This window comes from Peromyscus eremicus, chromosome 8a (genome assembly GCF_949786415.1).
Source record: "Peromyscus eremicus chromosome 8a, PerEre_H2_v1, whole genome shotgun sequence".
Taxonomy (NCBI): Eukaryota; Metazoa; Chordata; class Mammalia; order Rodentia; family Cricetidae; genus Peromyscus; species Peromyscus eremicus.
The window spans coordinates 62,836,965-62,859,485 of record NC_081423.1 but is presented as its reverse complement, the minus strand read 5'-3'; the positions used below and the strand labels follow the sequence as shown (position 1 = coordinate 62,859,485).

Below are 22,521 nucleotides of genomic sequence, written 5' to 3'. Positions count from 1 at the left end.
CCAGGCTGGCCTCAGACTCACAGAGATCCACCTGCCTCTGCCACCTGAGTCCTGGGATTAAAGGTGTGCACCACCACCGCCTGGCCAGTGTCCCATATTTTTAATAAAAGTATGTACCTTACCAAAAAAAAAGTTTTAAAAGATCATCCTTGTCTACACAGTGAGTTCCAGACCAGCCTGGCCCACTTGAGATCGAGCTTCAAAAACAAAAGGAAACCCCAAACCCCAAACCAGCTGCCCCTGGTAATGCTGGCAGATGCTGTTCAGGTCCAGTCTCATCCCTATGGCAACAGCCTCTTCCTTGCTGAAGACTTCCCTACTCCTTTTCCAACACACTCTCCTCTTCCTTAATTAGAATTCATTGTGGATTTTTTTCCCTTGACATCTGTAAAATTATTTACGATAAAAGACACATTCAGAGTGGGACCAACAAGATAAAAATAACCCACAGAGGGAAAGGAGGGCAGCAGTCACATGGCAGACAGCATGTGAACTCGCAGGCCTCACAGGGAGAGCTCGTGTTAGCCGCAGTGATTCTCACCCTCGACGAGGATTTCATCAGGAAAGGTCAGGTGCAAGCAGACTGTACAGAGCAGAGAGCACAGACATAGACTGGATGAAGGGTTCTGGTGTCAGCTCTCAGGCAGTTACCATTCCCCCCGCCAGCAGGGCGCTTCGCACACAGTGCTGATGACCCGATGGAGCCCAGAGAGCCCAGACTACCAAGCCCGGAGCAGGATATCAAGAAAGAGACGGGAGCCCTAAAGGAAGAGGCTCTACTTTGTCCCCAAGGTGTCCTATGTCACCTGGAGCTGAGCTCCTGCCTACAGTCAGGGCAGAGGCCCTGCAGGTGGGAAGGGCATTCACCTGCCACCAGTCCACGCTGATGACAGGCCCCTCACCTGCCACCAGTCCACACTGACAACAAGCCCCTCACCTGCCACCAGTCCACACTGATGACATGCCCCTCACCTGCCACCAGTCCACGCTGACGACAGGCCCCTCACCTGCCACCAGTCTACACTGATGACATGCCCCTCACCTGCCACCAGTCCACGCTGACGACAGGCCCCTCACCTGCCACCAGTCCACGCTGACAACAAGCCCCTCACCTGCCACCAGTCCATGCTGACGACATGCCCCTCACCTGCCACCAGTCCACACTGACCACATGCCCCTCACCTGCCACCAGTCCACACTGACCACATGCCCCTCACCTGCCACCCATCTTCATAGCACTTTAGATTAAAAGCCTCCTTCTGGGAGCTGGAGAGATGGTGCAGCGGTTAAGAGCATTTGTTGCTCTTGTAGAGGACCAGGGTTCAGTTTCCAGCACCCACACTTGTGGTGGCTCACAACCATTCCTAACTCCAGTTCCAGGAGATCTGATGTCTTCTTCTGCCCTCCTTGGGCACTGCACTCACGAGGTACAGGGACATACATGCAAATGAAATACCCATACATATAAAATAAAAGTAAGTAAGCCAGGTGGAGGTGGCTCACACCTTTAATCCCAGCACTTGGGAGGCAGAGGCAGGTGGATCTCTGTGAGTTCAAGGCCAGCCTGGTCTACAGAGTGAGTTCCAAGACAGGAACCAAAAAGACACAGAGAAACCCTGTCTTGAAAAAAAAAAAAAAAAAAGAGCCGGGCGGTGGTGGCGCACGCCTTTAATCCCAGCACTTGGGAGGCAGAGCCAGGCGGATCTCTGTGAGTTCGAGGCTAGCCTGGGCTACCAAGTGAGTTCCAGGAAAGACGCAAAGCTACACAGAGAAACCCTGTCTCGAAAAACCAAAAAAAAAAAAAAAGTAAACCAAAAAACAAACTAGTCCTCGGGAGAGCACTCTGGCAGGAAGCCTGTGACTCCAGTGCAGTGCTGGAGGAAGGCAGAACTGGGGTGAGCAAGGCAGACACTGGAAGCCACGCCCTCAGGGCAGGCCAGACACTCAGCTTCCTCCACTTTGGGCCACGGGACTTAGTTCAGTAGACATGGAGGCGTCTGTGTGTATGGAGGGCCTCAGAGAGGGACTGAGGCAGGGACATGATGGGATCAAAACACACCCCCAAATATGCTACTTTGACCCAGGATTGTTTTGTGTTTTTTGTTTGTTTGTTTTGTTTTTCTGAGACAGGGTTTCCCTGTATAGCCTTGGCTGTCTTGGAACTGTCTATGTAGACCACGCTGGCTTCGAACTCAGACAACCTCCTGCCTCTGCCTCTTGAGTGCTGGGACTAAAGGTGTGCACCACCATGCCTGGCTGATACAGGATTCTTCTGAGTTAAAGACAGCAGAGAAATAGCAGACACCATGCATGGAGAAGCAGGTCAGACGTCATCACCCTTCATAAAGAAGACTTGAACCAGGCATGGCGGGTCATGCCTGTCATCCCAGCCCCTAGGAGGCTGAGGCAGGAGGGTTGCTATGAGCTCAAGCCTGGCTTAGGCTACAGTAAGACTTCATCTCAAAAGAAGAGAGAAAAATAAAAAGTAAAAAAATAACTCAAAAAAGAGGAGGAGGGAAGTGATGACGTGAATTTGTAAATTTGTGCCAGGAGGAGAATAGCAAGGATGTGGATCTCCAGCCTTGGCTACGAAGCAAGTTCCAGGCTGAGGGCTACATAGTGTGTGTGTGAGGAGGGGCAGGGAGAGGACAGGACAGGGCAGAGACTGAGACAGACAGGTTCAGAGGGACCAGAGGGAGGGCAGAGAGGAGAGAGAGAGAGAGGAGAGGGGAAGAGAGGGGTGGGGAGGGGAGAGGAGGAGAGAAGGGGGGAGGGAGATTGAGAGATACTGAGACTTCATTTGCCAGTTTCATTTGTGGCTCTAGACAGAGGGTGAGGTGCTTTCTCCTCTACAGAGACCAGTCCTCCCCGGCCCAGTGGGAAGAAGGGCTAACCTGGCTGGTACCTGCACTACCATACCAGAGGTCCCGGGGTCAGTCCCTAGCTGCTCCCACACAGAGCCAGGCTTATGCTGTATCACAGCAATTTAAGGCACTTTGGTTTTCCTGGTCAAGAAGAATGCAGCAGGGGCCAAGATGAGCTCAGCTTTTACCTCTCGGGAACTCGAAATAGTTCTCCCCTGGGATCAATCAGATGGTCCCCACCCTGCAGGAAGGCCTAAGGCCGAGGGAGGGGGACAAGGGTGAGTGGAGGTCAGGGATACAGGCCTGGCCACCAGAGGAGGTCAGCACCCCTGGGGGAGAAGATAACAGCCAAATAAAATCTGATTTATAGTCTGAAATTCCAGCATTTTCTAGGCCCCGCGCTTTGCAGGTATTCCTGGAGAAACATACCAGTGACCGACCACTCCCAGTTGGCAAAGGGAAATAGTGATGCCGATGGAGGGTAGGGGTTTTGCTTTCAGCCCAACTAGTATTGGACGGGATCAAGAGGTAAACCCAGGATCCTCAGGCCCAAAGCCTTGCTCTCAAGTTTAGTTTCACAATTTGGGGTGGGAGGATGGGTGGAGAGGTGGCTCAGTGGTTAAGAGCACTGGCTGCTCTTCCAGAGGACCTGGGTTCAATTCCCAGCACCCACATGGCAGTTTACAATTGTCTGAGATTACAGTTCCAGGGGCGCCAATGTCCTTTTCTGGCCTCTGTGGGCACTGCACACATGGTACACATAAATGCAGGCAAAATACTCATACACATAAAATAAAAATAAATAAATTGGCTGGACATAGTGATGCTTGTCTTTAATCCCAGCACTCCAGAGGAACTTAGAGAGAATCTCTGTGAGTTTAAGGCTAGTCTGACTTACGTAGTGAATTCCAGGACAGCCAGAGCTACATAATAGAGAGCTCCTGTCTCAAAAACCAAAATAACTAACTAAATAAATGAATAAATAATCTTTTTTAAAAAATAATTTTTATTAAAAAATATCACAGCCAGGTGGTGGTGGCACACACCTGTAATCCCAGCACTCGGGAGGCTGAGGCAGGCAGATCTCTGTGAGTTCGAGGCCAGCCTGGTCTACAGAGCTGGTCCAGGACAGGCTCCAAAGCTACCGAGAAACCCTGTATCGAAAAACCAAAAAGAAAAAAAATCACAATTCGGAACCCAGCACGGTGGAATATACCTATAGTCTCAGCTACTTTGGAAGCTGAGGCAGGAGGATTGCCCAAGGCAGAAGTCTGAAGTCAGACTGGACAACATGGAGACCTCCATCGCAAATAAACAAATACAAATGCTCACTTCAGCAGCACATAGACTAAAGCTGGAAAAATACAGAGAAGATTAGCATAGCCCCTGTGCAAGGATGACATGCAGACTTGTGAAGGATTCCATATATAAAACAAACAAACATGAATGAACTCAGCTGCCAAGGCCTGTCAAACAGGCCTACATCTGTCTACTTCCCCAAACCAATGGTTGTCAACTGGCTGGTAGGCACCGCCTTCTAATCCCCAGCAGTGACAGAGCCTGGCTTATGCCCAGGAGTCTGCTGAGAGGTACAGAGAGAAAGCAGATCAGACCCAGAAGCCAGAAGCTGAGCACCATTCCTGGCAGAGTCTGGGCTCTCTGTCACAGCAGCGAGATGTGGGGACAGGAATCCGGAGGGCCTCACTGTGTGAGTGACAGCCAGGCTGGAAATGACATGCTGGCAGATGGAGGGAGAGAGCAGTGGGGAGGAATTCCTCCAGCAGTGTCTATGGCATTTAAGGGTGAGGCCAGGGAGAGGGCCTCCAAGTCACAGAGGCACAGGTAAGGCTCAGTCAGTGCGGCCACTGTCACTAGAGATACCAAGAAAGGAGAGGATCCATGCGCAGGACAAAGTCTGAGCCTGGGGAGTAGCTGTCAGGGGCGCTGGGCCTTTCCCTAGCTCTCTTTATGACTTCTTCCCCAAGCACTTACGCGCGTGCGTGGTGTGAATTTTGAGATCTCTGAGCTTGTCTCTTAGGTGCTCCTGGGTTTCTAGTTGGACCTCTGGCACAGGGGTGACCTTCCCATCTGGGTTTCGTCCAACCCACCAGTATGTCCCGCTGTGCATGAGGCAGGGTGCTGGTGTTGGAGGCACACACTCAGGGAACCAGGGGAGGTCCTGGATGTGGACGAGAGAGACTGGAGAAATGAGCACACAATGTGATGGATGTGACTGGAGTGTGGACAGGCAGGGAAGGCTTCTCTGTGGAGATAGCACTGGTGTTGGCCCCTGATTATAAAGGGTAGAGGGACAGAGTTCTGGGTAGGAGAGTCACCTGAATGTGCAGGTTGGTAAGCAGCATTCCTCCATGGCTTCTGCCCAGTCCCTGCCTGGAGTTCCTGCCCCGACTTCTCTCAGTGATGGAGTGTGTGACCTGTGAGTTGTAAGATGAAACAGACCCTTTTCTCCCTGAGTTGCTTTTGGTCATGGTCTTTATCACAGCAACAGAAGGCAAAGCAGGACCCCGAGGAAGACCAAAAGGCCAGAATGGCTGGGACAGTGAAAACCGGGAGAGGTGGCAGGGACCAGGTCCACGGTTCAGGCAGAAGTGAAACCTCATAGGATGTGGTGAGAAGGTAGGGGTGAGGATTTTATCCAAGGGAGATTGTAACAGGGACGTGGAGGCTGTGTTGTCAAAGAGCATCACTCTTCACTTGGGCCTGTAGGGGCCAGATGAGATTAACAGCAAGATAATGTTTGGCCTCTCTGCTTTATTTTGTGTCTGTCTCCTTGGTCTTAAAAACTTTGGGTCAGACCTCTGCTACCCATCAGCATGTTAATGACTCAAGAGTGTCTGTCTGTCTAAACACTAGTGACACAAGGATGTCAGCTTAAGTAAGCCCTGACCTAACTTATCTTGCCCCTCTTTGAGACTCAAGGCTCCCAGATAAGAATAACAGGGAAGTTTTGCTGTTTGCACGTCCTCTTCCAGACCCCTAGAGTAGCTAGCGACTAGAAGTCTCCAGTCATTGCCCTAAATCTGGATTCTGGAAAAAGCCTAGCAGACTGATCATCCGTGATGAGCCTGCCCCGCCCTCCAAGCACAATGGAAACTAAAGCTGCTCTTCCCCTCCTAAGTGGGAACAGTCATCTCCTGGGAGCCCAGCTGCTCCCTGGAGCAACAGCAGGGTGATCTCTGAAGCCACCTCTCAGTACCAGAGCTGAGATGATGACCAACTGAGTCACTCGGACCAAGACTATCACACCCCTTGCTCTGGCCGGCTTCCTCCTCCAGGTAAACCTGCATCTCAGGGTGGCATCCTCGGAGGGGCGCTTGTTCTCTGCTGTGCCCCTGTACGACTGCGTCGAGCCTTTCCAGCACGGCTTTCCCTTCTGATTTCCCAGGCAGGGGAAGGGTCAGTGTCTGTAGGGAACCTGGCCTCGGACTCATGGGAAGAAGGTCTTAAGCAAGAGAGTTCTGATGAAAAGACAAGGAAAATCCTGAGGACATGGCAAAGAGAAGGAGCCCCTCACTCTGGAGCCTAGCTCAAGCCTCTCTATCGAGAGGCGAGAATCCCCTCACAATTAACATTTGCTGTGGGGTTGCTGGCACAGTGTCACTGTCCCTTTCCTATATGGACCTTTGATGCTAATATCAGTGACTCTTGGATTAACATCAAGGCCTAAATGAGCATGAGCAGGATCTCCCTCCTTCCCCCAGATGTTTTCCGGGGATCTCAAGGCTGTTAACTTTGCTACCTCCTTGTATCTCTGTGACCTCGTTGACTATAATCCCATTGGGAGTCCATCAGGAGCCATCCTGTGATCTCATTTGGGTTTCTTAGCAACGTTTTGAAGGTTGAGATAATAGTCTCACACCCCATGACTATATAAAGACTATGAAGTAAGAGTCTCTCTCTCTCAGAGAACCCTACACCCGTGCATCCATCCTTATTTCTAACCAACCCCCCTCATAACCCTCATGGTTAAAATCTGTATTAAAAATGTTGTATAATAAAAAGATCAACTCTGCTTCATAGGGCTTACCCTGAAATTCGTTTCTGTGTCAAAGCCACAAATCCCAGTTTGGCCTGAACCGAGGCCCTTAACAGATTAGGGAACTCCTCAGGCTGCTACGGGCAGAGTGGAGCTGGCCTCCTGCTTCTGTCCCCGTCGACAAGTTCCAGGTCCCGACTTAAGGGCTTAGAAGAAAATTCTGGCAGTTGCATAGAAGATTTGTCACAGAAAGGTAAGAGAGTTTAAGATGTGGGCTGGGCCGGGTGGCAGTGCACGCCTTTAATCCCAGCACTTGGGAGGCAGAGGCAGGCGGGTCTCTGTGAGTTCGAGGCCAGCCTGGTCTACAGAGCGAGATCCAGGACAGGCACCAAAACTACACAGAGAAACCCTGTCTCGAAAACGAGAGAGAGAGAGAGAGAGAGAGAGAGAGAGAGAGAGAGAGAGAGAGAGAGAGGGAGAGAGAAGATGTGGGTTGGAGGGCAGGTACAGGCTGTGAAAAGGTCGGGAGAAGGGCACAGGTGGCTGGAGACATATTCTAGAACAAATCCATGGCCTTTGCAGTACTCCAGAAGAGAGAGGAAGAGGAGGGGAAAGCAAGGATGGGTTGATTAATGACAACTGACCTTTGATCTGAGCAGTTAGATGGGGAAGCTAAGAGGTCCATTCCCGGGGTGCAGGGCTGGGGTACACTGACGAGACCTCCCTCGGGCCATGTCTGCAAAGGCACCATCCGCCATGCTGCGGTGGCGGGCACTTGCATTTTGTCCTATGATACCTCAGATAAGCCACAAAATTGCTATGGTTATATGGACTTGAGGACCATCAAGAATTTAAGGATTGGCCAGGTGAGGTGGTACATAGCACTCAGGAGGAGGAGGCAGAAGGATCAATATTTCAAGGTCACCCTCCTCTACATAGCAAATTTGAGGCTAGCCTGGGCTATATGAGACTCAGTCTCAAACAAATAACAAATTTTAGAATCAAATGTCATTATGTTTGCAACTTTTATGTGGCCCACCAAAACAGGCAAACAAATTTCCCAGCAATAAACACACACACACACACACACACACACACACACACACGCACACGCACACGCACACGCACACGCACACGCACGCACGCACGCACGCACGCACGCACGTGCTAACTGCAGAGTTCAAATAAATGTATTTCTTTTGCTCTTATCATTCTTCGAAAAGTTGAAAATTTTTTTGAATTAAAGTCAGAGCGCAGCATCCCAGTGACTCCTGAAGTCCTCTGTCTGGAAAGCCAAGGCATGGCTCACTGCACACCAGGAATGCTTCCTTCCTGAGCTGAGAATCCATCCAACTGGTTCTATAGGACTGTGAATGCTTTGGGCCAGGGTACAATCCCAAACTATGGCCAGAGGATATCTACCAAACCACAGGACTATAAAAATGGAAGGAACTTGTGAGCACACAGCTGGAGCAGGCCGTGGCCATTTGCAAGGGACAAGACTCTTAGCCCAGCCTCCTCTTCCACCCTCAGAGAAAGCACTGACAGGCACTGGCCAGAGGGCAGAGTCCACTGCACTGTGGCTTCATGGAATTGCCCTGGGGACTTCAAAACACAGAGGTCGCCTCCTGGGTCAGAGGCGCAGCCTGAGTATGGGGACTCTCACAAGCTCCCAGGTCATTCTAACATGCCCCGAGGCTTGAGGTCACTGGCTTAGACAGTGAATTTGTGTTAGAATTACCTTGGGAGTTGAGAGAGAGAGAGAGAGAGAGAGAGAGAGAGAGAGAGAGAGAGAGAGGGAGGATAACTAAGTAAATGAGAATCTCTATGAGGAAGGACTCAGTTACCTGTGTTTTCTTGACAGCTCCTTCCTGATTCCAGTGTGCAGCCAGGCCTGAGAACAATGGTTCAGGTGTGGTGTGGTGTTTCTGAGAGCTAACCTCTTGCATGTGTGCATGCATGTGTGACATGCTTTCCCACATGTGTCAGAGCTCACTGATGAGGGGAAGTAGGACAGAGAGAGAGTGCAGGTTCACAGGAAAAAGGGGGTCAGAGTATGCATGGTCTGTGGAAGAACACATGCTAAAGGGAAACAATATGGCGGACACGTAAATGGTTAACAAAACCAAAACATTTCTCTCTACCCAGCTCAGAAAAGATGGAACCTATGTGCCCACTCTCTACAGTGTCATGGAGCCCTGCCATAATCTAAGTCATAAAAATGCACCCGAGCATCAGGGTGGGGCTGTCCTGGGGGAGAGGTACCTCAGGCCAGCTCAGCTCAGACTTCCCAGGGGATGGTTAGAGCAGGAGGTGAGGGGCTGGATGGCTGGGGGCAGCGCAGAGGGCTGGGCTGAGTGAATGAAAAGGGCCTCTACACCTGTACTGCTCGGCCCAGCCGTCAGGCTCAGAGTTCGACCACTTCCTAAAGATATTCTTCTAGAAGCTCTGAGCCTTAGATAAAGCAGGGTGTTTTGTTTTTGGAGGGAACATTTGTGGGAACAAAGAAAAGAAGACAGGGAACACACCCAAGTGGAAACGATCAAGGACAGAGCCTTCTGAGCTATGAACTCTCCTCTCACGCCACACCACACACATGGGATGCCACCTCCGAATCTCCAAGCTCTGCAGAGCGGCAGTACTGTCTTTCTGAAAAAAGTATTCTTAGAACTTAAAAGTGCAGTCTGTCCTAAGTGGCCTTAAGAATATGTTTCCGGGTGGATGGATGAAGGGATATGGTCTGGGATGTTCAGGGTCTATGCTGAGGGATCTGAGGCGTTCCCAGGCTGGGTACAGGGCAGAAAGGCTTGTCCTGACAAGATGGGCTTTGGCAAAGTCTCCTCTGAACAGGAGTGGAAGACATTTGGGATCTGAGTCCCCCACCCCCCAGCCCCATCTGCTTTGCTACCGTGCACATTAGGGGAGGGAGGCTGTGTAAGCACAACCCTGCAAGGGCCTCAGGACGACCCATAGGGTGTCCCTCTTCTTCTACCTTGTGGGTCCTGGTGGTGGGACTCAGGTAGTCTTGGCAGCAGACGCTATCCACTGAGCTACCTCAGCAGCCCAAGGGAGAAGGATTTACTTATATTTCTTTTGTATGTAGACATGTTTGTCTGTGTGTGTATGCATGCGCACTGTATATGCGCCTGGTACTGGCAGAGGATGTGTCAGATCTGGAGTTACAGACAGCTGTGAAGGCCATATAGGTGCTGGGAACTAAACTTGGGTCCTATGAAGAGCAGTAAGGAAAAAAACCTCTTAACTGCCAAAAATTCACACCAAGAAGAAGTCCCTTTTTTTTTTTTTTTTTTTTTTTTTTTTTTTTTTTTTGAGACAGAGTCTCACTATGCAGCCTTGGCTGGCCTGGAGCTTGGTATGTAGACTAGGCTGGCCTGGAACTCACAGAGATTCACCTGCTTCCACCTCCAGATACTGGGATTAAAGGCATGTGCCACCATGACCTGCCGACGTCCAACATTATTACAATCCAAAAGAGGGGTTCTAACTTCAGCCTCTCAATTCTGACTTGGAGAAACCATCAACACCAGTGTCAACCGGTGGGGAGCTGGGGTGCTGGGGATCTCAGGAGCTGGGGTGCTGGGGATCTCAGGAGCTGGGGTGCTGGGGATCTCAGGAGGCGGGGTGCCGGGGATCTCAGGAGGCGGGGTGCCGGGGATCTCAGGAGGCGGGGTGCTGGGGATCTCAGGAGGCGGGGTGCTGGGGAGCTCAGGAGCTGGGGTGCTGGGGAGCTCAGGAGGTGGGGGGAGCTCAGGAGCTGGGATGCTGGGGAGCTCAGGAGCTGGAGTGCTGGGGATCTCAGGAGCTGGAGTGCTGGGGATCTCAGGAGCTGGGGTGCTGGGGATCTCAGGAGCTGGGGTGCTGGGGATCTCAGGAGGCGGGGTGCTGGGGATCTCAGGAGGCGGGGTGCCGGGGATCTCAGGAGGCGGAGTGCTGGGGAGCTCAGGAGGCGGGGTGCTGGGGAGCTCAGGAGCTGGGGTGCTGGGGAGCTCAGGAGGTGGGGTGCTGGGGAGCTCAGGAGGTGGGGTGCTGGGGAGCTCAGGAGGCGGAGGGAGCTCAGGAGCTGGGGTGCTGGCTCAGTAGGTAAAGGCACCCACCACCAAGCCCAACAACCTGAGTTAGAGTCCCAGGACCTACATGGTGGAGGGCCAGAACTGACTCTGTCCCCAGACTTCCACATGTCCACTGTGGCATAGGTGTACCTGTGTGGACACACACACACACACACACACACACACACACACACACACACACGCGCGCACAAATAAATAAATGTAAAAACAGTAAAACCAGGGGGCTGGAGAGATGGCTCAGTGGTTAAGGTCTCCTCCTGCCCTTTTAGAGAACTAGAGTTTGGTTCCCAGCCTCCATGTTGGGCAGCTCATAACTGCCTGTAACTCTAGCCCTAGTGCATCAAATGCCCTCTTCTGGCCTCTATGGGCACGTGCACAAAACCACACATATATACACATAAACAGAATAAAAATAAAATATTTTTGAAAAGGATCTAACGAAATCTTGATGAGCTTCTCAGAGAGGAATTTGGTGGGTATATCAGGTTACTTGATACTTGTATCCTTTGTACGAACAGTTTGTACTTATGGGACTCTTTCCTTAAAAAGCATCAGTGCGTATGTCAGCATCTGCAGCCGTACAGTCAGCACCTTGCATTGCATGGTTAGGAAACAAATGCCGGAGGTGTGGCTCAGAGGGAGAGCGTGTGCTTAGCATATTCTAGGCCCTAGGTTCAAGATGGTTCCCAGCAGCAAGCCACACCAGCAATCAGACCAATGAGAAGGCGGCCGTACTGGACACACCCGGGCTTGTTTCCGTGTCCTCACTCCTAAAGTGTGAGCTGTAGTGGGTATTTGCATAGCATCTGAATTGCTTTGGTTATTCCAAGGAACCTGGGGGTGACAACAGGAACATCAGGGGATGTGCATGGGCTGTATACAAATGCCACTTTAGACACCGTGCTTGAGCACTCACAGGTTTAGGTGCCCTTACTGGTCCTGGAATCAATCCTCTGCGATACCAAGGGTTGTTTCTAACTCAAATCTGCCATCGTGGTTTAAAAACAGGCTTAGGGCTGGGTGTGGTCGTGCACACCTTTAGTTTCAGAACTCTGGAGGTAGAGCAGGCTGATCTCTGGTCAACCTGGTCTACATAGCCAGGCTAGCCAATGCTACATAGAGACTCTGTGTCTAAACAAACAAACAAACAAGTAAATAAATGAATAAAGACACAGACATTAATCAAATAGAAGCAAGTGGACATGGTTGTAGTCGAATAAAACTTTATACAGTCAAGTCTTTAATGCACCTTCTACTCTTCCCTTTTCTGTATGTGCTATCCAGTTTGCTCTGCATCATAAACTGAAGTGACTATTCTCCTTCCACCCTTGTCAGGAACGAGGTCGGCTGCCCATGTGTGGACCTGTCCTGGGCTCCTTGTTCTACTGCTCTGTCTGTCTATTTTCACACCAGGACCTCGCAGCTTTGTAGAACATTTGAGGACTGTGGGGAGAGAGACTTGGGTATAAGTATGATTATTACATTGCTTCTGTTAATCCTCAAAATTATCTTAAAATGGGTGTGTCAACCACAGGGAATACTAAGCAATAATGAGTTGTCCTTGGTGGTTCTATTGAGAGGAGACAGGAGAGGGAGACTGCAGCGGCGTGGTGACAGCAAGTTAGATGGTATTGAGCAAACAGCACTTGGATATAACACCGTCTTTGTATCATACAATTGGTAAAATACAATCGATACAGTCTTCTTGGCTGCACTCATTAAAAGAAAAAAAATTACATAACTATTAAAAATCCATTTTTAAAAAGATTTATTTCTTTTTATTTATGTGTTTTGCTTGTATGTATGCATATGCACCACATGTATGCAGTGGCCACAGAGGTCAGAAGAGGGCACTGGATCACCTGGGACTGGAGTTAGAGATGGTTGTGAGCTGTCATGTGAGGCTGGGAACCAAATTCGGGTCCTCTGGAAAAGCAGCCAGTGCTCTTAACCACTGAGCCACCTCTCCAGCCTTAAACATCTATTTTAAGTTGGATTGGTGGCTCCAGTCTATAATCCCAGGACTGGGAGGTTGAGGCAGAAGAATCACTGTTATTTCAAGGCCAGACTGGGCCACGCAGTGAATGCCAGGCCAGCCTGGGCTTCATACTGAGTTTGAAAATAGCTAAAGCCACAGAGTGAGACCTTGTCTCAAAGAAACAATAGCAAAAACATCTGTACATTCTTTGCTATAATGATTCCGTTTCTAGTTATCTAATCTTCTAGATGCTTAGAGAAACACTGGAGGATACAGGTCTCGCCCTGCTGTGAAGGAGAGGTACTTGACAGGCCCTGCTCCTCTGGCATCACTGTCACCCACAGTGCACATGGAACCACTTGAAGAGTAAGAATGAGGCGGTGACTGCCACCGGCCCAGGCCCCCAGGAAGCCCAGTGCAGATCCTCCTCCGGCTGGAGCAGAGGGCACCTGGAGAAAGGGATGCTGAGGAAGTTTTAAAACACAAATACCAGGCAGCTTGTGGCAGTGGGCAGAACAGATGGCCCAGAAGAAAGGCAAACCTCACAAAGGTCTGGAGGTGAGACAGAACACAGCCTCCCCAGGAAGTAAGGAGATGGAGGCTGGAGAGATGGGTCAGTGGTCAGGGGTGCTTACTATACGAGCATGAGGTTTGAAGTTCAGCTCTCAGACCCCAGCACCCATGTGACAAACTGGGCATAATCCCAGCCACACCCGTGACCCCAACATCCATGTAACAAACCGGGCATAATCCAACCACATCTGTGACCATAACACCCATGTAACAAACCGGGCATAATCCCAGCCACACCGGTGACCCCAGCACCCATGTAACAAACTGGGCATAATCCCAGCCACACCTGTCACCCCAGCATCCATTTAACAAACCGGGCATAATCCCAACCATACCTGTGACCATCCATGTAACAAATGGGGCATAAATCTAACCTGTGACCCCAGCATCCATATAACAAACCGGATATAATCCCAACCACATCTGTGACCACAGCATCCATGTAACAAACCGGACATAATCCCAACCACACCTGTGACCATAACATTCATGTAACAAATGGGACATAATCCCAGCCACACCCGTGACCCCAGCACCCATGTAACAAACTGAGCATAATCCCAGCCACACCCGTGACCCCAGCACTGGGGGAAACAGAGACAGGAAACTCCAGCTCCAGGTTCAGGGAGTGACCCCGCCTCAAAGGGATATCACTGATCAAAGCGAACACTGGCCTCCTCTGGCCTCCACCAAGCACACACACACACACACACACACACACACACACACACACACACACACACGTTCACACAACAAAATTAAAGAGGAGAGGGTTGGCACCACCCGTTTTGGGGTGTGAGACACACTACAGTGAGAAGCAGGTGGGACCCGAGGCTACATTTCATCCCATGTGAGGGGGGCCACATGCGGCAGCTGTGGCCTGGGGTTCTGGAGAGAGAAGAGCAGGGAACTAGCAGGGAACTAGCAGGCGGTGGCTGGCGGTGGCTGTGATAGGAGAGGGCTGTGGGAAGCAGGGCACTGGAGGCTGGAGCCCATGAGGGCACCAGGGGTGACTTGCTGGCCTGGGCTCAGGTGAACCGTAACACCAGTTCCTGCCATTGGCACAGGAGGAGCAGGTGGCCAGACACCCTTCTGGTTGATGGGTTCCCTATTACTCTGCCTCTGTGGGCGGATGACCAAACACTCAGCATCTCAGCGCTGAGCTAGGTTTCGCTTCACTGTCTGCCAAGGGGCGATGGCAGCCCCTGGCCAGCATCCTCTTACTTTGATACCTGTGGGCCCATGTCCCCCCAGCTCCCCTCATCATATGGAATGGGGGCTCCACAAAAGGCAGACCGTTGGAGCAGACTGGGCTCGGGAGGGACTTGTCCTGGAGACACCATCCTCGGACACCTCTGGGCATCCTCCCGCCAGACCAGCATTTCCTGATTGAGAAGCACGTGCAACAGCATGTTAGGCGGCCCTAGGTGACGCTTTCCCTGACAGGTGGGACAGGCTCTGAGGACAGTCTTCTGCAGTCAGACTCCACTGCTGCACAGGCATGCTTAGAGAAACATCCAGAATGCACTTGCCCAGCTCAAAGACCCAGGGTGGTGCCCGGCATCAGGGGCTCCATGGGACCTGGAAGAAGGGTGTGGCAGAGGCCTACCGCACAGCCAACAGGAAAGCATTTTACTGACTCAAGGTGACTCCAAGCCACGATGCTGGAAGTGACATCCACACCCTAAAGGGTTCATCTCCCTCTACTAAAGGTGCTCAGCTGCAGTCCTGACACCCAGCCATGTACCATCCTCTACCTCCCCAAGCACCACTGCTCAGATCTGTATTCCCCAGGGACACACTGGAAATCCAGGGGAACCAGAATCCACTAGCTTCTTGGTCTTAGCCTCAGGCTGACCCCTAGGGGACAGCTGGAGTACAGCAAGGTGCTGGATACCCCGCCCAGAGCATTAGAGTTTGCCTCTAGCTGGCCCCTTTGAAGATCCTGCCTCTGAAGAGCTCTGGTTTTGACCCATCTGGCTGGTTTGGTGACACTTAGGAGCCCACAGGAAGGAGCTGCCCCAGGTCTACCATTCTGTCTGGTTCAGCAGAACAAACCAGGTCACCTACCATGTCCACCACCTCAACTGGGTGCTCTGGCCAGCTGAGCCACTGAGCCCAGAGCTCTGTGGAGGACAGAAAGAGGATTCCCCAGAAGAGCCACAAACACACTCACATTATACAATCCCACGGGAAAGAGTGGGGGTGGCTGTGATGTCTGACCCCCATCTTTCTGCCTCCCTGGAACCTCTGGATTTTGGAAAACAACAACAACAAATACATCGCTTTACAAAAACATTCCTTCTTGGGGGGTCAGGACCTCCAACCCTATTTCTCTTTATTAAATGTACCATCTTTTCTGGCCGTGGTTGTGACAGCATGGGTTTCACAAAAGCAGCTGGAGCCACGGGAGCATGCCCCTGTGCCTGGGTACCCCTGGCTTCAGTGCTCTGTTTCCCAATGTCTCAGCACATGCTCCGTTTTGACACACTTTTGAAACATTGGAACTCAGGGGTAAAAGGGATGAAGAAGAGGCTTGGGGGTTGGGGGCAGGGGTTAAGTCAGACCTAGACTGGTTGAGCAAGTCTTGCTTCACAGCCAAGGAAGCCGCTGCTCTGATATGTTGAGGAGAACTTGCTGAGGCTGCATGGCTGGCCAGTGGCCAAAGTGGGGTATGGACCCCATTTTAAATGATGGTACAGTCTACTCACTCCTGCACCCTCCACAAAGGCCGGACCCCAAAAGACTCCTGGGTCACTTAGTGTCTGCCATGTTGGGGGTTCTCGCTCCCAGATCTGGTTCCACTGGCCCCAAATGCATCCACTCCCATGCACTGGGCCCAGTAAGACAGATCTGGAACCCTCGGCACTGGCCTTGCACAGGAGCCCCAGTTATCCTGGCCCACCTCGAAGGGGTCTCATGTTGAGCACAGTCTGGACACCTGACCCCTACCCTGGCCCCCCACAGGCTGTGGCTTTAGTCTCTGCCACCCGCAAACTGTTACCTAAAATTTACCGGTGGCCCCTGGTGTGTGTGACCAGGCCTCCGCGCTAAGCAGACCAGACCTAAAGAGCCTGGTTTATGATGATGTTTCATGCCATTAAAACTGAGACTAAGCTCCTATGTGGCCTCCCCAGAAACCAGGAGAGTTAGCTGGCACAATAAGGAAATCCCCTGCTCCCTTAACCCTTTCAAAACAGCAGTCTGAGGCTGGCCAATCAGCTTTTTGTCCCTACTATTCAGTTTCCTTGTTCCTGTGATACCTAACCCTATGTGCTTAAGAGATCTATAAAACAAAAAAGCCTCTAACCTGTAAGCCCACTTGCCCAGGGACAGATAACTTCCTGGAACGCTGGGGGCTGTTCATGTAAGACAACAAGCCTGTGTTTTGACTTCTGTAAGTAAGCTTGGTTGCTCCAACTGCACAGGATGTGTGCTTGATCCCACGAAGGAGGGAGGTGCATAGGCAGGAAGTATGTCAGGATGCATGCTTGCCCCTGATTGGATGAAGGCAGGAAGTATGTAGTCTCCTGGGTTTTGCCTTTATAAGCCTCTTTCTAATGTAATTCAGGGCTATACTCTAAGCATGAGTCTCAGGTATGGACCTGGCCAGTATCCATGGTCCTAGTCAGTATTTAGTAAAGCCTCTTATGTATTAAAATTTATTCATGGTCAGATTGGTGAATCTCTGAACAACCCCAGACCCGTAGCAGTTCCCACCTTACAAGCCTCTGTTCCTGCCCTGGACCTGTGTGTTAGACCTGCTGTCTCTGTGGCAGAGGCCTAAGAAAATAAAGAAAGGGAGAGAGGGAAAGAGGAAGGAAGGACTTATTTTGGCTCATGGTTTCGAAGCCTCCCTGGGATCCATTGCTTGGAGCCTGAGGTAAGACAGAGCAACATGGTAGCAGGAAAGTGTGCCAGAGGCACTCATGGTGGCCAGGAAGCCTGCAGGGATGGGGAAAGGTGTGTGTGGGGGGTGGGAACCTGGTCTGTCTGCTTTCCCCTCCCTTGCCCTTTTATTCCAGCCTGTGGGATGGTGTTGCCCATTTATCCAGGGCAGATCTCCTTTTAGTTAACCCTCTCTGGAAACACCACCCTGTTAGGATTCTGCCACTCCTCCAGCTATACGACCGCACATGCGCAGTTCAGTAGCTAAGCAAGGGGTCTTACGTCTTACATCATCCGTACGCTGCATGATTATGTAATGTGCGCAGCATGGTCATGCAATCTGTGTATCCGAGGTGTGGCTCCCTAAGCCCACAGGTGCATGTACAGGAGAATCCTTAAACAGCCGGCCACAGACTCCTCCTTTCTCTTCTGCTCTCTCCTCCTCCCCCATCTCTCCCTTCTCCTGCATATGTCTTTCACAGACCTGGTCACCCTCTTCTGCCCCCCCCCCCCCACCTCCTCCTAATAAAGCTCTGATACTGGGTTTTGTCGTGTCTCGTGACCTTTCTCCCACGGTAACCAGAGCCACGTACTTAAAACCAACACACGCCCCATACACACCCTGACATGGCCGTTCCTTATCTAGGTGCTTCTCAATCTGGTGAGGCTGACAGGATCAATCATGATAATCTAGGTAAACAATTACCACCAGGCTACACCCCAGCCCTGATCATCACGATCCTTAGATTATTTATACTTTTGACAGTGCCCTGGCCTTCTCCAACAGTCCGCTTGGCCACCCTCAGCATTATGGGACCCCCTATAGGTTCCCATCCCCCAAGACCTGCCCACCGAAGCTCACTTGGACTCCACCACCCGAAGCATCCAGAGATCCTGGTCATCAGCTAGTGTGGCCTAGGCTTCCTTCATTTTCCAGGGGGAGTGGCCTCAGGATGAAGTTCTAACCCAGAGTCAGACAGGTTCTGGAGCTGACTTGGGTGAGGAGCCAAAACAGGCCTCCTCCAGCAGGAAGGTTCCCTGGAGACCACAGACAGTGCGTTTTACAAAGCTGTGTTTGCAAAAAAAAAAACAGTTCTGTGACTCAGTTTCTCCTCAGCAACACTGGTAAGTTGGAGGAAGATACTACGTGGCCCCAGTTCCTATTCCACCATGCCTCCCTAAGGGCTTCACTGTGCCTGTCCCAAAGTGATGTCTTTTTTCTTTTCTTATTTTAGTTTGAGACAGCCTTGCTATGTAGCCCAGGCTGGCCTCAGACCTGTAGCAATCTCCCTGCCTCAGCCTCCTAAGGGCTAGGATTAGAGGCATGTACCCAGCTCTCCCAAGGTGGTTTTTTGACTTTGATGCCAGAGGGCCATCAGAGGAAGTCCCAGTCTTGGAGATGCCGCAAAGCCAAGCCCCGGTGCCAATGGCAAGAAGGATAGACAGCCAAGCGCAGGAGGCACCAAGGCCATCCATGGCCCTTACCTGCTCCACACAGTCTGGGATCTCTGGAGAACATGGCAGGGTCCCCGCGCTCTCCACTGACAGCACGTCCTTCAGTAGCTCCTCGCACCCTGTGGACAGACAGACAGACAGAGAGTGGTATGAGCCTCAGCCTGCATGGCTGATCATCTTCTCACTAATGGGCCTTGGAGGGAACTGATGGAGGAAACAGGTGGCCCATGTCTCCAACACAGTGTCAGGGGAGGATATGCCCAGCTATGCGGGGCTGGTTCAGGGAACGACACAAGGTGTCAGGAAGGCACCTGATGAGGGACTTACTTCTTCTGTGGGACTAATCCCAGTGGGGACACAGAGAGGAGACACAAACGCAGAAGCAGGCTGAGTGCAGGGAAGGACCTAGGCTGGGAAGTCCTCCCCTCTGCACACAGGGGCTACCTGCCACGTTCCCTACCGACGCCCTGCCCCGAAACTCTAGATAGGGCCATCCTCTAGATAGGCTCTTACACCCTGCTGAGCCAGTTACACAGGTGGACCAGGGGCTCAGCACAGGCACAGGGCAGGAGTGGTCTGAGCCGGTCCACAGAACCAAACAAATCACTGTAGAAACTTAGTAGGCTTTCTGTGCTGCCTCAGTTTCCCCAGCGAACTCTGTTCCCCTCTCACTTCTGCTTCAGAATTCTTGCTCCTTTTCTACTTCCTGGAACTCCGAGGACGCTGCAGGGATGAGCTCGCCCAGACCTCACCACAGAAGGGAGAGCCTGGCTGCCATCACAGGTGACAGGATTTCTCTGGAAGGAGCTGCATGTTCTCCTGGGGCCAGGGGGAGGCTTCAGAAGTCCTCCTGGCCACTCAGGGCCCGGAGGGAGTGTGATGGAAGATTGAGTACCAAAATTCTGATTTCTACGAGTTTCTCAAAACTGACCTTGGAATTTTGAAAAGGAAAAACAAAAGGAATAGGGGAAGGAATGAATTAGGAAGGGTTAAGAGGAGAGAGGGGCCGGGCGGTGGTGGCGCACGCCTTTAATCCCAGCACTCGGGAGGCAGAGGCAGGCGGATCTCTGTGAGTTCGAGGCCAGCCTGGGCTACCAAGTGAGTTCCAGGAAAGGCGCAAAGCTACACAGAGAAACCCTGTCTCGAAAAACCAAAAAAAAAAAAAAAAAAAAAAAAAGAGGAGAGAGGGCAGTTAATAAATAAGGGGCCCCTAAGCGAAGAGAGATATGGCAGCCAGCTCCACCCAGTTGTGGCCAGAACTGGATTCATTTGACTACTTTTCCCCCTCCCATTGCTGGCTAGGGAGCCCAGAGCTTTGCACTAGTTAGGCAAGCTCTCAACCACTGACTGAGCAAAGCCCAACCCTCCCCCTGGAGTGGGAAGTCGAGGAAACTCCTCTGGAGCCTAGCCATGCCAGCAGGAAAGGGGTGTCAAGAGGAGAAAAGCCGAGAAGAGCAGTTCTCCAGAGGGGGGGATACGAGAAGGGCAGAAAGGCTGTCCTGCCCCTGGTGATGGAGCCCTGCGGCAGGGGGTCAGAGAGAGAGCGAGCCACGACAACATGCACTACCCATGCCCAAGACCTTTCCCTTCAGCCCCCACGGGTCACTAGGAACAGAGCCCATTTCTGGGACCCACCTGGGCTCTGGGACCCCCGTGTGCTGGCCTCCTAGCCGGATAGGACCCCGAAGAGGACCTCACCTTTCATGGCGAACACTCCTCGGCAAAAATCCTTAAAGTTGATTCTGCCCAGGTCATTGGGATCCAAACACTTCACAAGTTTTTCCACCTTTGGGAAGGAAAGAGGACAGGCGTGAAGCACCCTGGACACCCCAAGGTCCAGGACACTGGGGCAGAAGGTGGAATGGAGGGGGGTGGGTCTCGCCAATTAAGCCAAAAGGACACCAGTGTTACCAACTTGGTCTTTTCACCTGGGATCATGTTATTCCCCTCTGTTGAAGACTCACGTAAGGAAAGGTAAAGAGGGCCTCATCCATGTAGGGTGTGGTCCCACAGGCTTCTCCAGACCTGCTCCAAAGACAGCACATTGAAAGCCAGCACTCCGCTAGCTACCAGGTCACTGTGTGTCTGTTTTGTAGACAGGGTCTGGCTATGTAGCCCAGGCTAGCTTAGAACTAAATTCTCCCGGAGCTACGTCCCCAGCCTATGAAGTTCAGCTTCTTGACTTTTTTTTTTTTTTTCCAAATTAGCTCGTACCTTGGTAACAGCTTTGCAAAACACTCATTCGGTCCTTCAGTCATTTACTCATTCATTAAACAACTGGTCACTGCGTGCCTCCTACTTGTCTGATACTTGACTAATGTGGATGGTGGTAGCTAGCTAGTTACACATGGTCACATGGATACACACCCACACTCATGCACCCCGTTAGGCAACATCCCCCTAGTCATCATCATCTTCGGAAACCATCATCCACGGCAGGGCGAGGCTTTTGGTGACTCGGTGGCTCAGGGGTTACCCATGCTTTGTAGGTAGTAAGCCCAATGAACTCAGTGGCTCCCTGGTGAGCCACACCATGCAGAACAGGTGTTTGTGTCTATCTTCCTCGGGAAAAGGTTCACAAAACAAGGACAAGCTCTTTCTGGAATTCCCTCTGGCTGTGCTGCAGGTGATGGTATGAGAGCGTGCTGGGAACACAGACGTGGCATGCAGGACAGGGATCTGTCACTGTTGTGGTGTTAGCACCATCACAGGCAGGCCTGTCCTCAAGCCCACTCTGCTTGTCACATGTGGCAAAGCACAGGCAGGTGGGAAGACTCATCTGCTCACAGACTGTCCTCCTGCACATCCACAGCATGGCAATTGCAGCAGGCATCTGAAGCCCGGGTCCCCGCAGTAGTCCAGAATCAAGGGCCGGGCCCAGTGGGCTTCAGTGAGCACAGCCCCTACCACAGCTACCTCTCCATCCCCGCTCACGGTGGCTCTGTGTACCTCTATTCCAACTAGCCTTGCTTTTCCACTCTGCGGAGTCTGAGACTGAGGGATAACCCAGAGGCTATGCAATGTCCTAAGATGTTTCTGAACCTGGTACCTAGTGGACCATCCCTCGGATCCAGGCATCCCCAACTCTAAGGGAGGATGCTATCGCAGAGGTCCAGAGAGACCCATAGCCCTGTGCACTAGCCATGGCTGAGGAACTCCCAGCCCCTTCCCCTCAGCCTCCATGGGGCTGTAGAATTCCACGGCAGAGGGAAGAGGCTTTTTGCCAGCTCAGGCCTGGCCAGAGCACCCCCAGCATTACAGCTGTCGGCCCGACCCCACCCCCACTACCACGGACGCCACTGACATTACCAGGCAACGACATGGCTTCTGAGAACAGTACTGCCCAGGTGCCACCTGCAGGCTGTGGGGGGAGCTCACCCACGGCTCCAGCTGGCCACCCTCCTCCTCTCCTCCTGCTACCCCTCCCCGCCATACAGAGAGCCTGTGAATGTAAGGAGGGCCTGGGACACCCTGACCCCCGCCTTCCCCCTCCCAACCTCTAGGACCTTACCTCTACACCCCTACAGCCCTCCCCAGGGTCAGGGGCTATGCCTTAATTATTTGGGCATAATAACTCAGCTCAGTGGCTGAAGGAGAGCTCCAGCCTCACATGCTGAGGCACAGCAGGTTCTGTAATCCAGGGGACTGCCAGTCTTTAAGCCCCTGGGTCTGTAG

The 22,521-nt window shown here is 51.9% G+C and overlaps 1 protein-coding gene and 1 non-coding gene across 3 annotated transcripts in view; one reads left to right on the top strand and one right to left on the bottom strand.

The window, feature by feature from the left end:
• Rab11fip4 (RAB11 family interacting protein 4) overlaps window positions 1–20,628 on the bottom strand; it is a 77,194-nt gene extending 56,566 nt beyond the window's left edge. For both annotated transcript variants that reach the window (XM_059271305.1, XM_059271307.1), the window contains exons 1-2: window positions 20,545–20,628; window positions 18,877–18,965 (exon numbers count right to left, since the gene is read on the bottom strand). In XM_059271305.1, coding sequence (XP_059127288.1) covers window positions 18,877–18,965; window positions 20,545–20,551 — 96 coding nt within the window. In that variant the 5' untranslated portion in view covers window positions 20,552–20,628. The remainder of the gene's footprint in view (window positions 1–18,876; window positions 18,966–20,544) is intronic.
• LOC131918086 (U6 spliceosomal RNA) lies at window positions 4,189–4,295 on the top strand. The gene has a single exon (XR_009380835.1). It is a non-coding gene; the product is annotated as a U6 spliceosomal RNA (small nuclear RNA).
• Window positions 20,629–22,521: the final 1,893 nt, after the last annotated feature.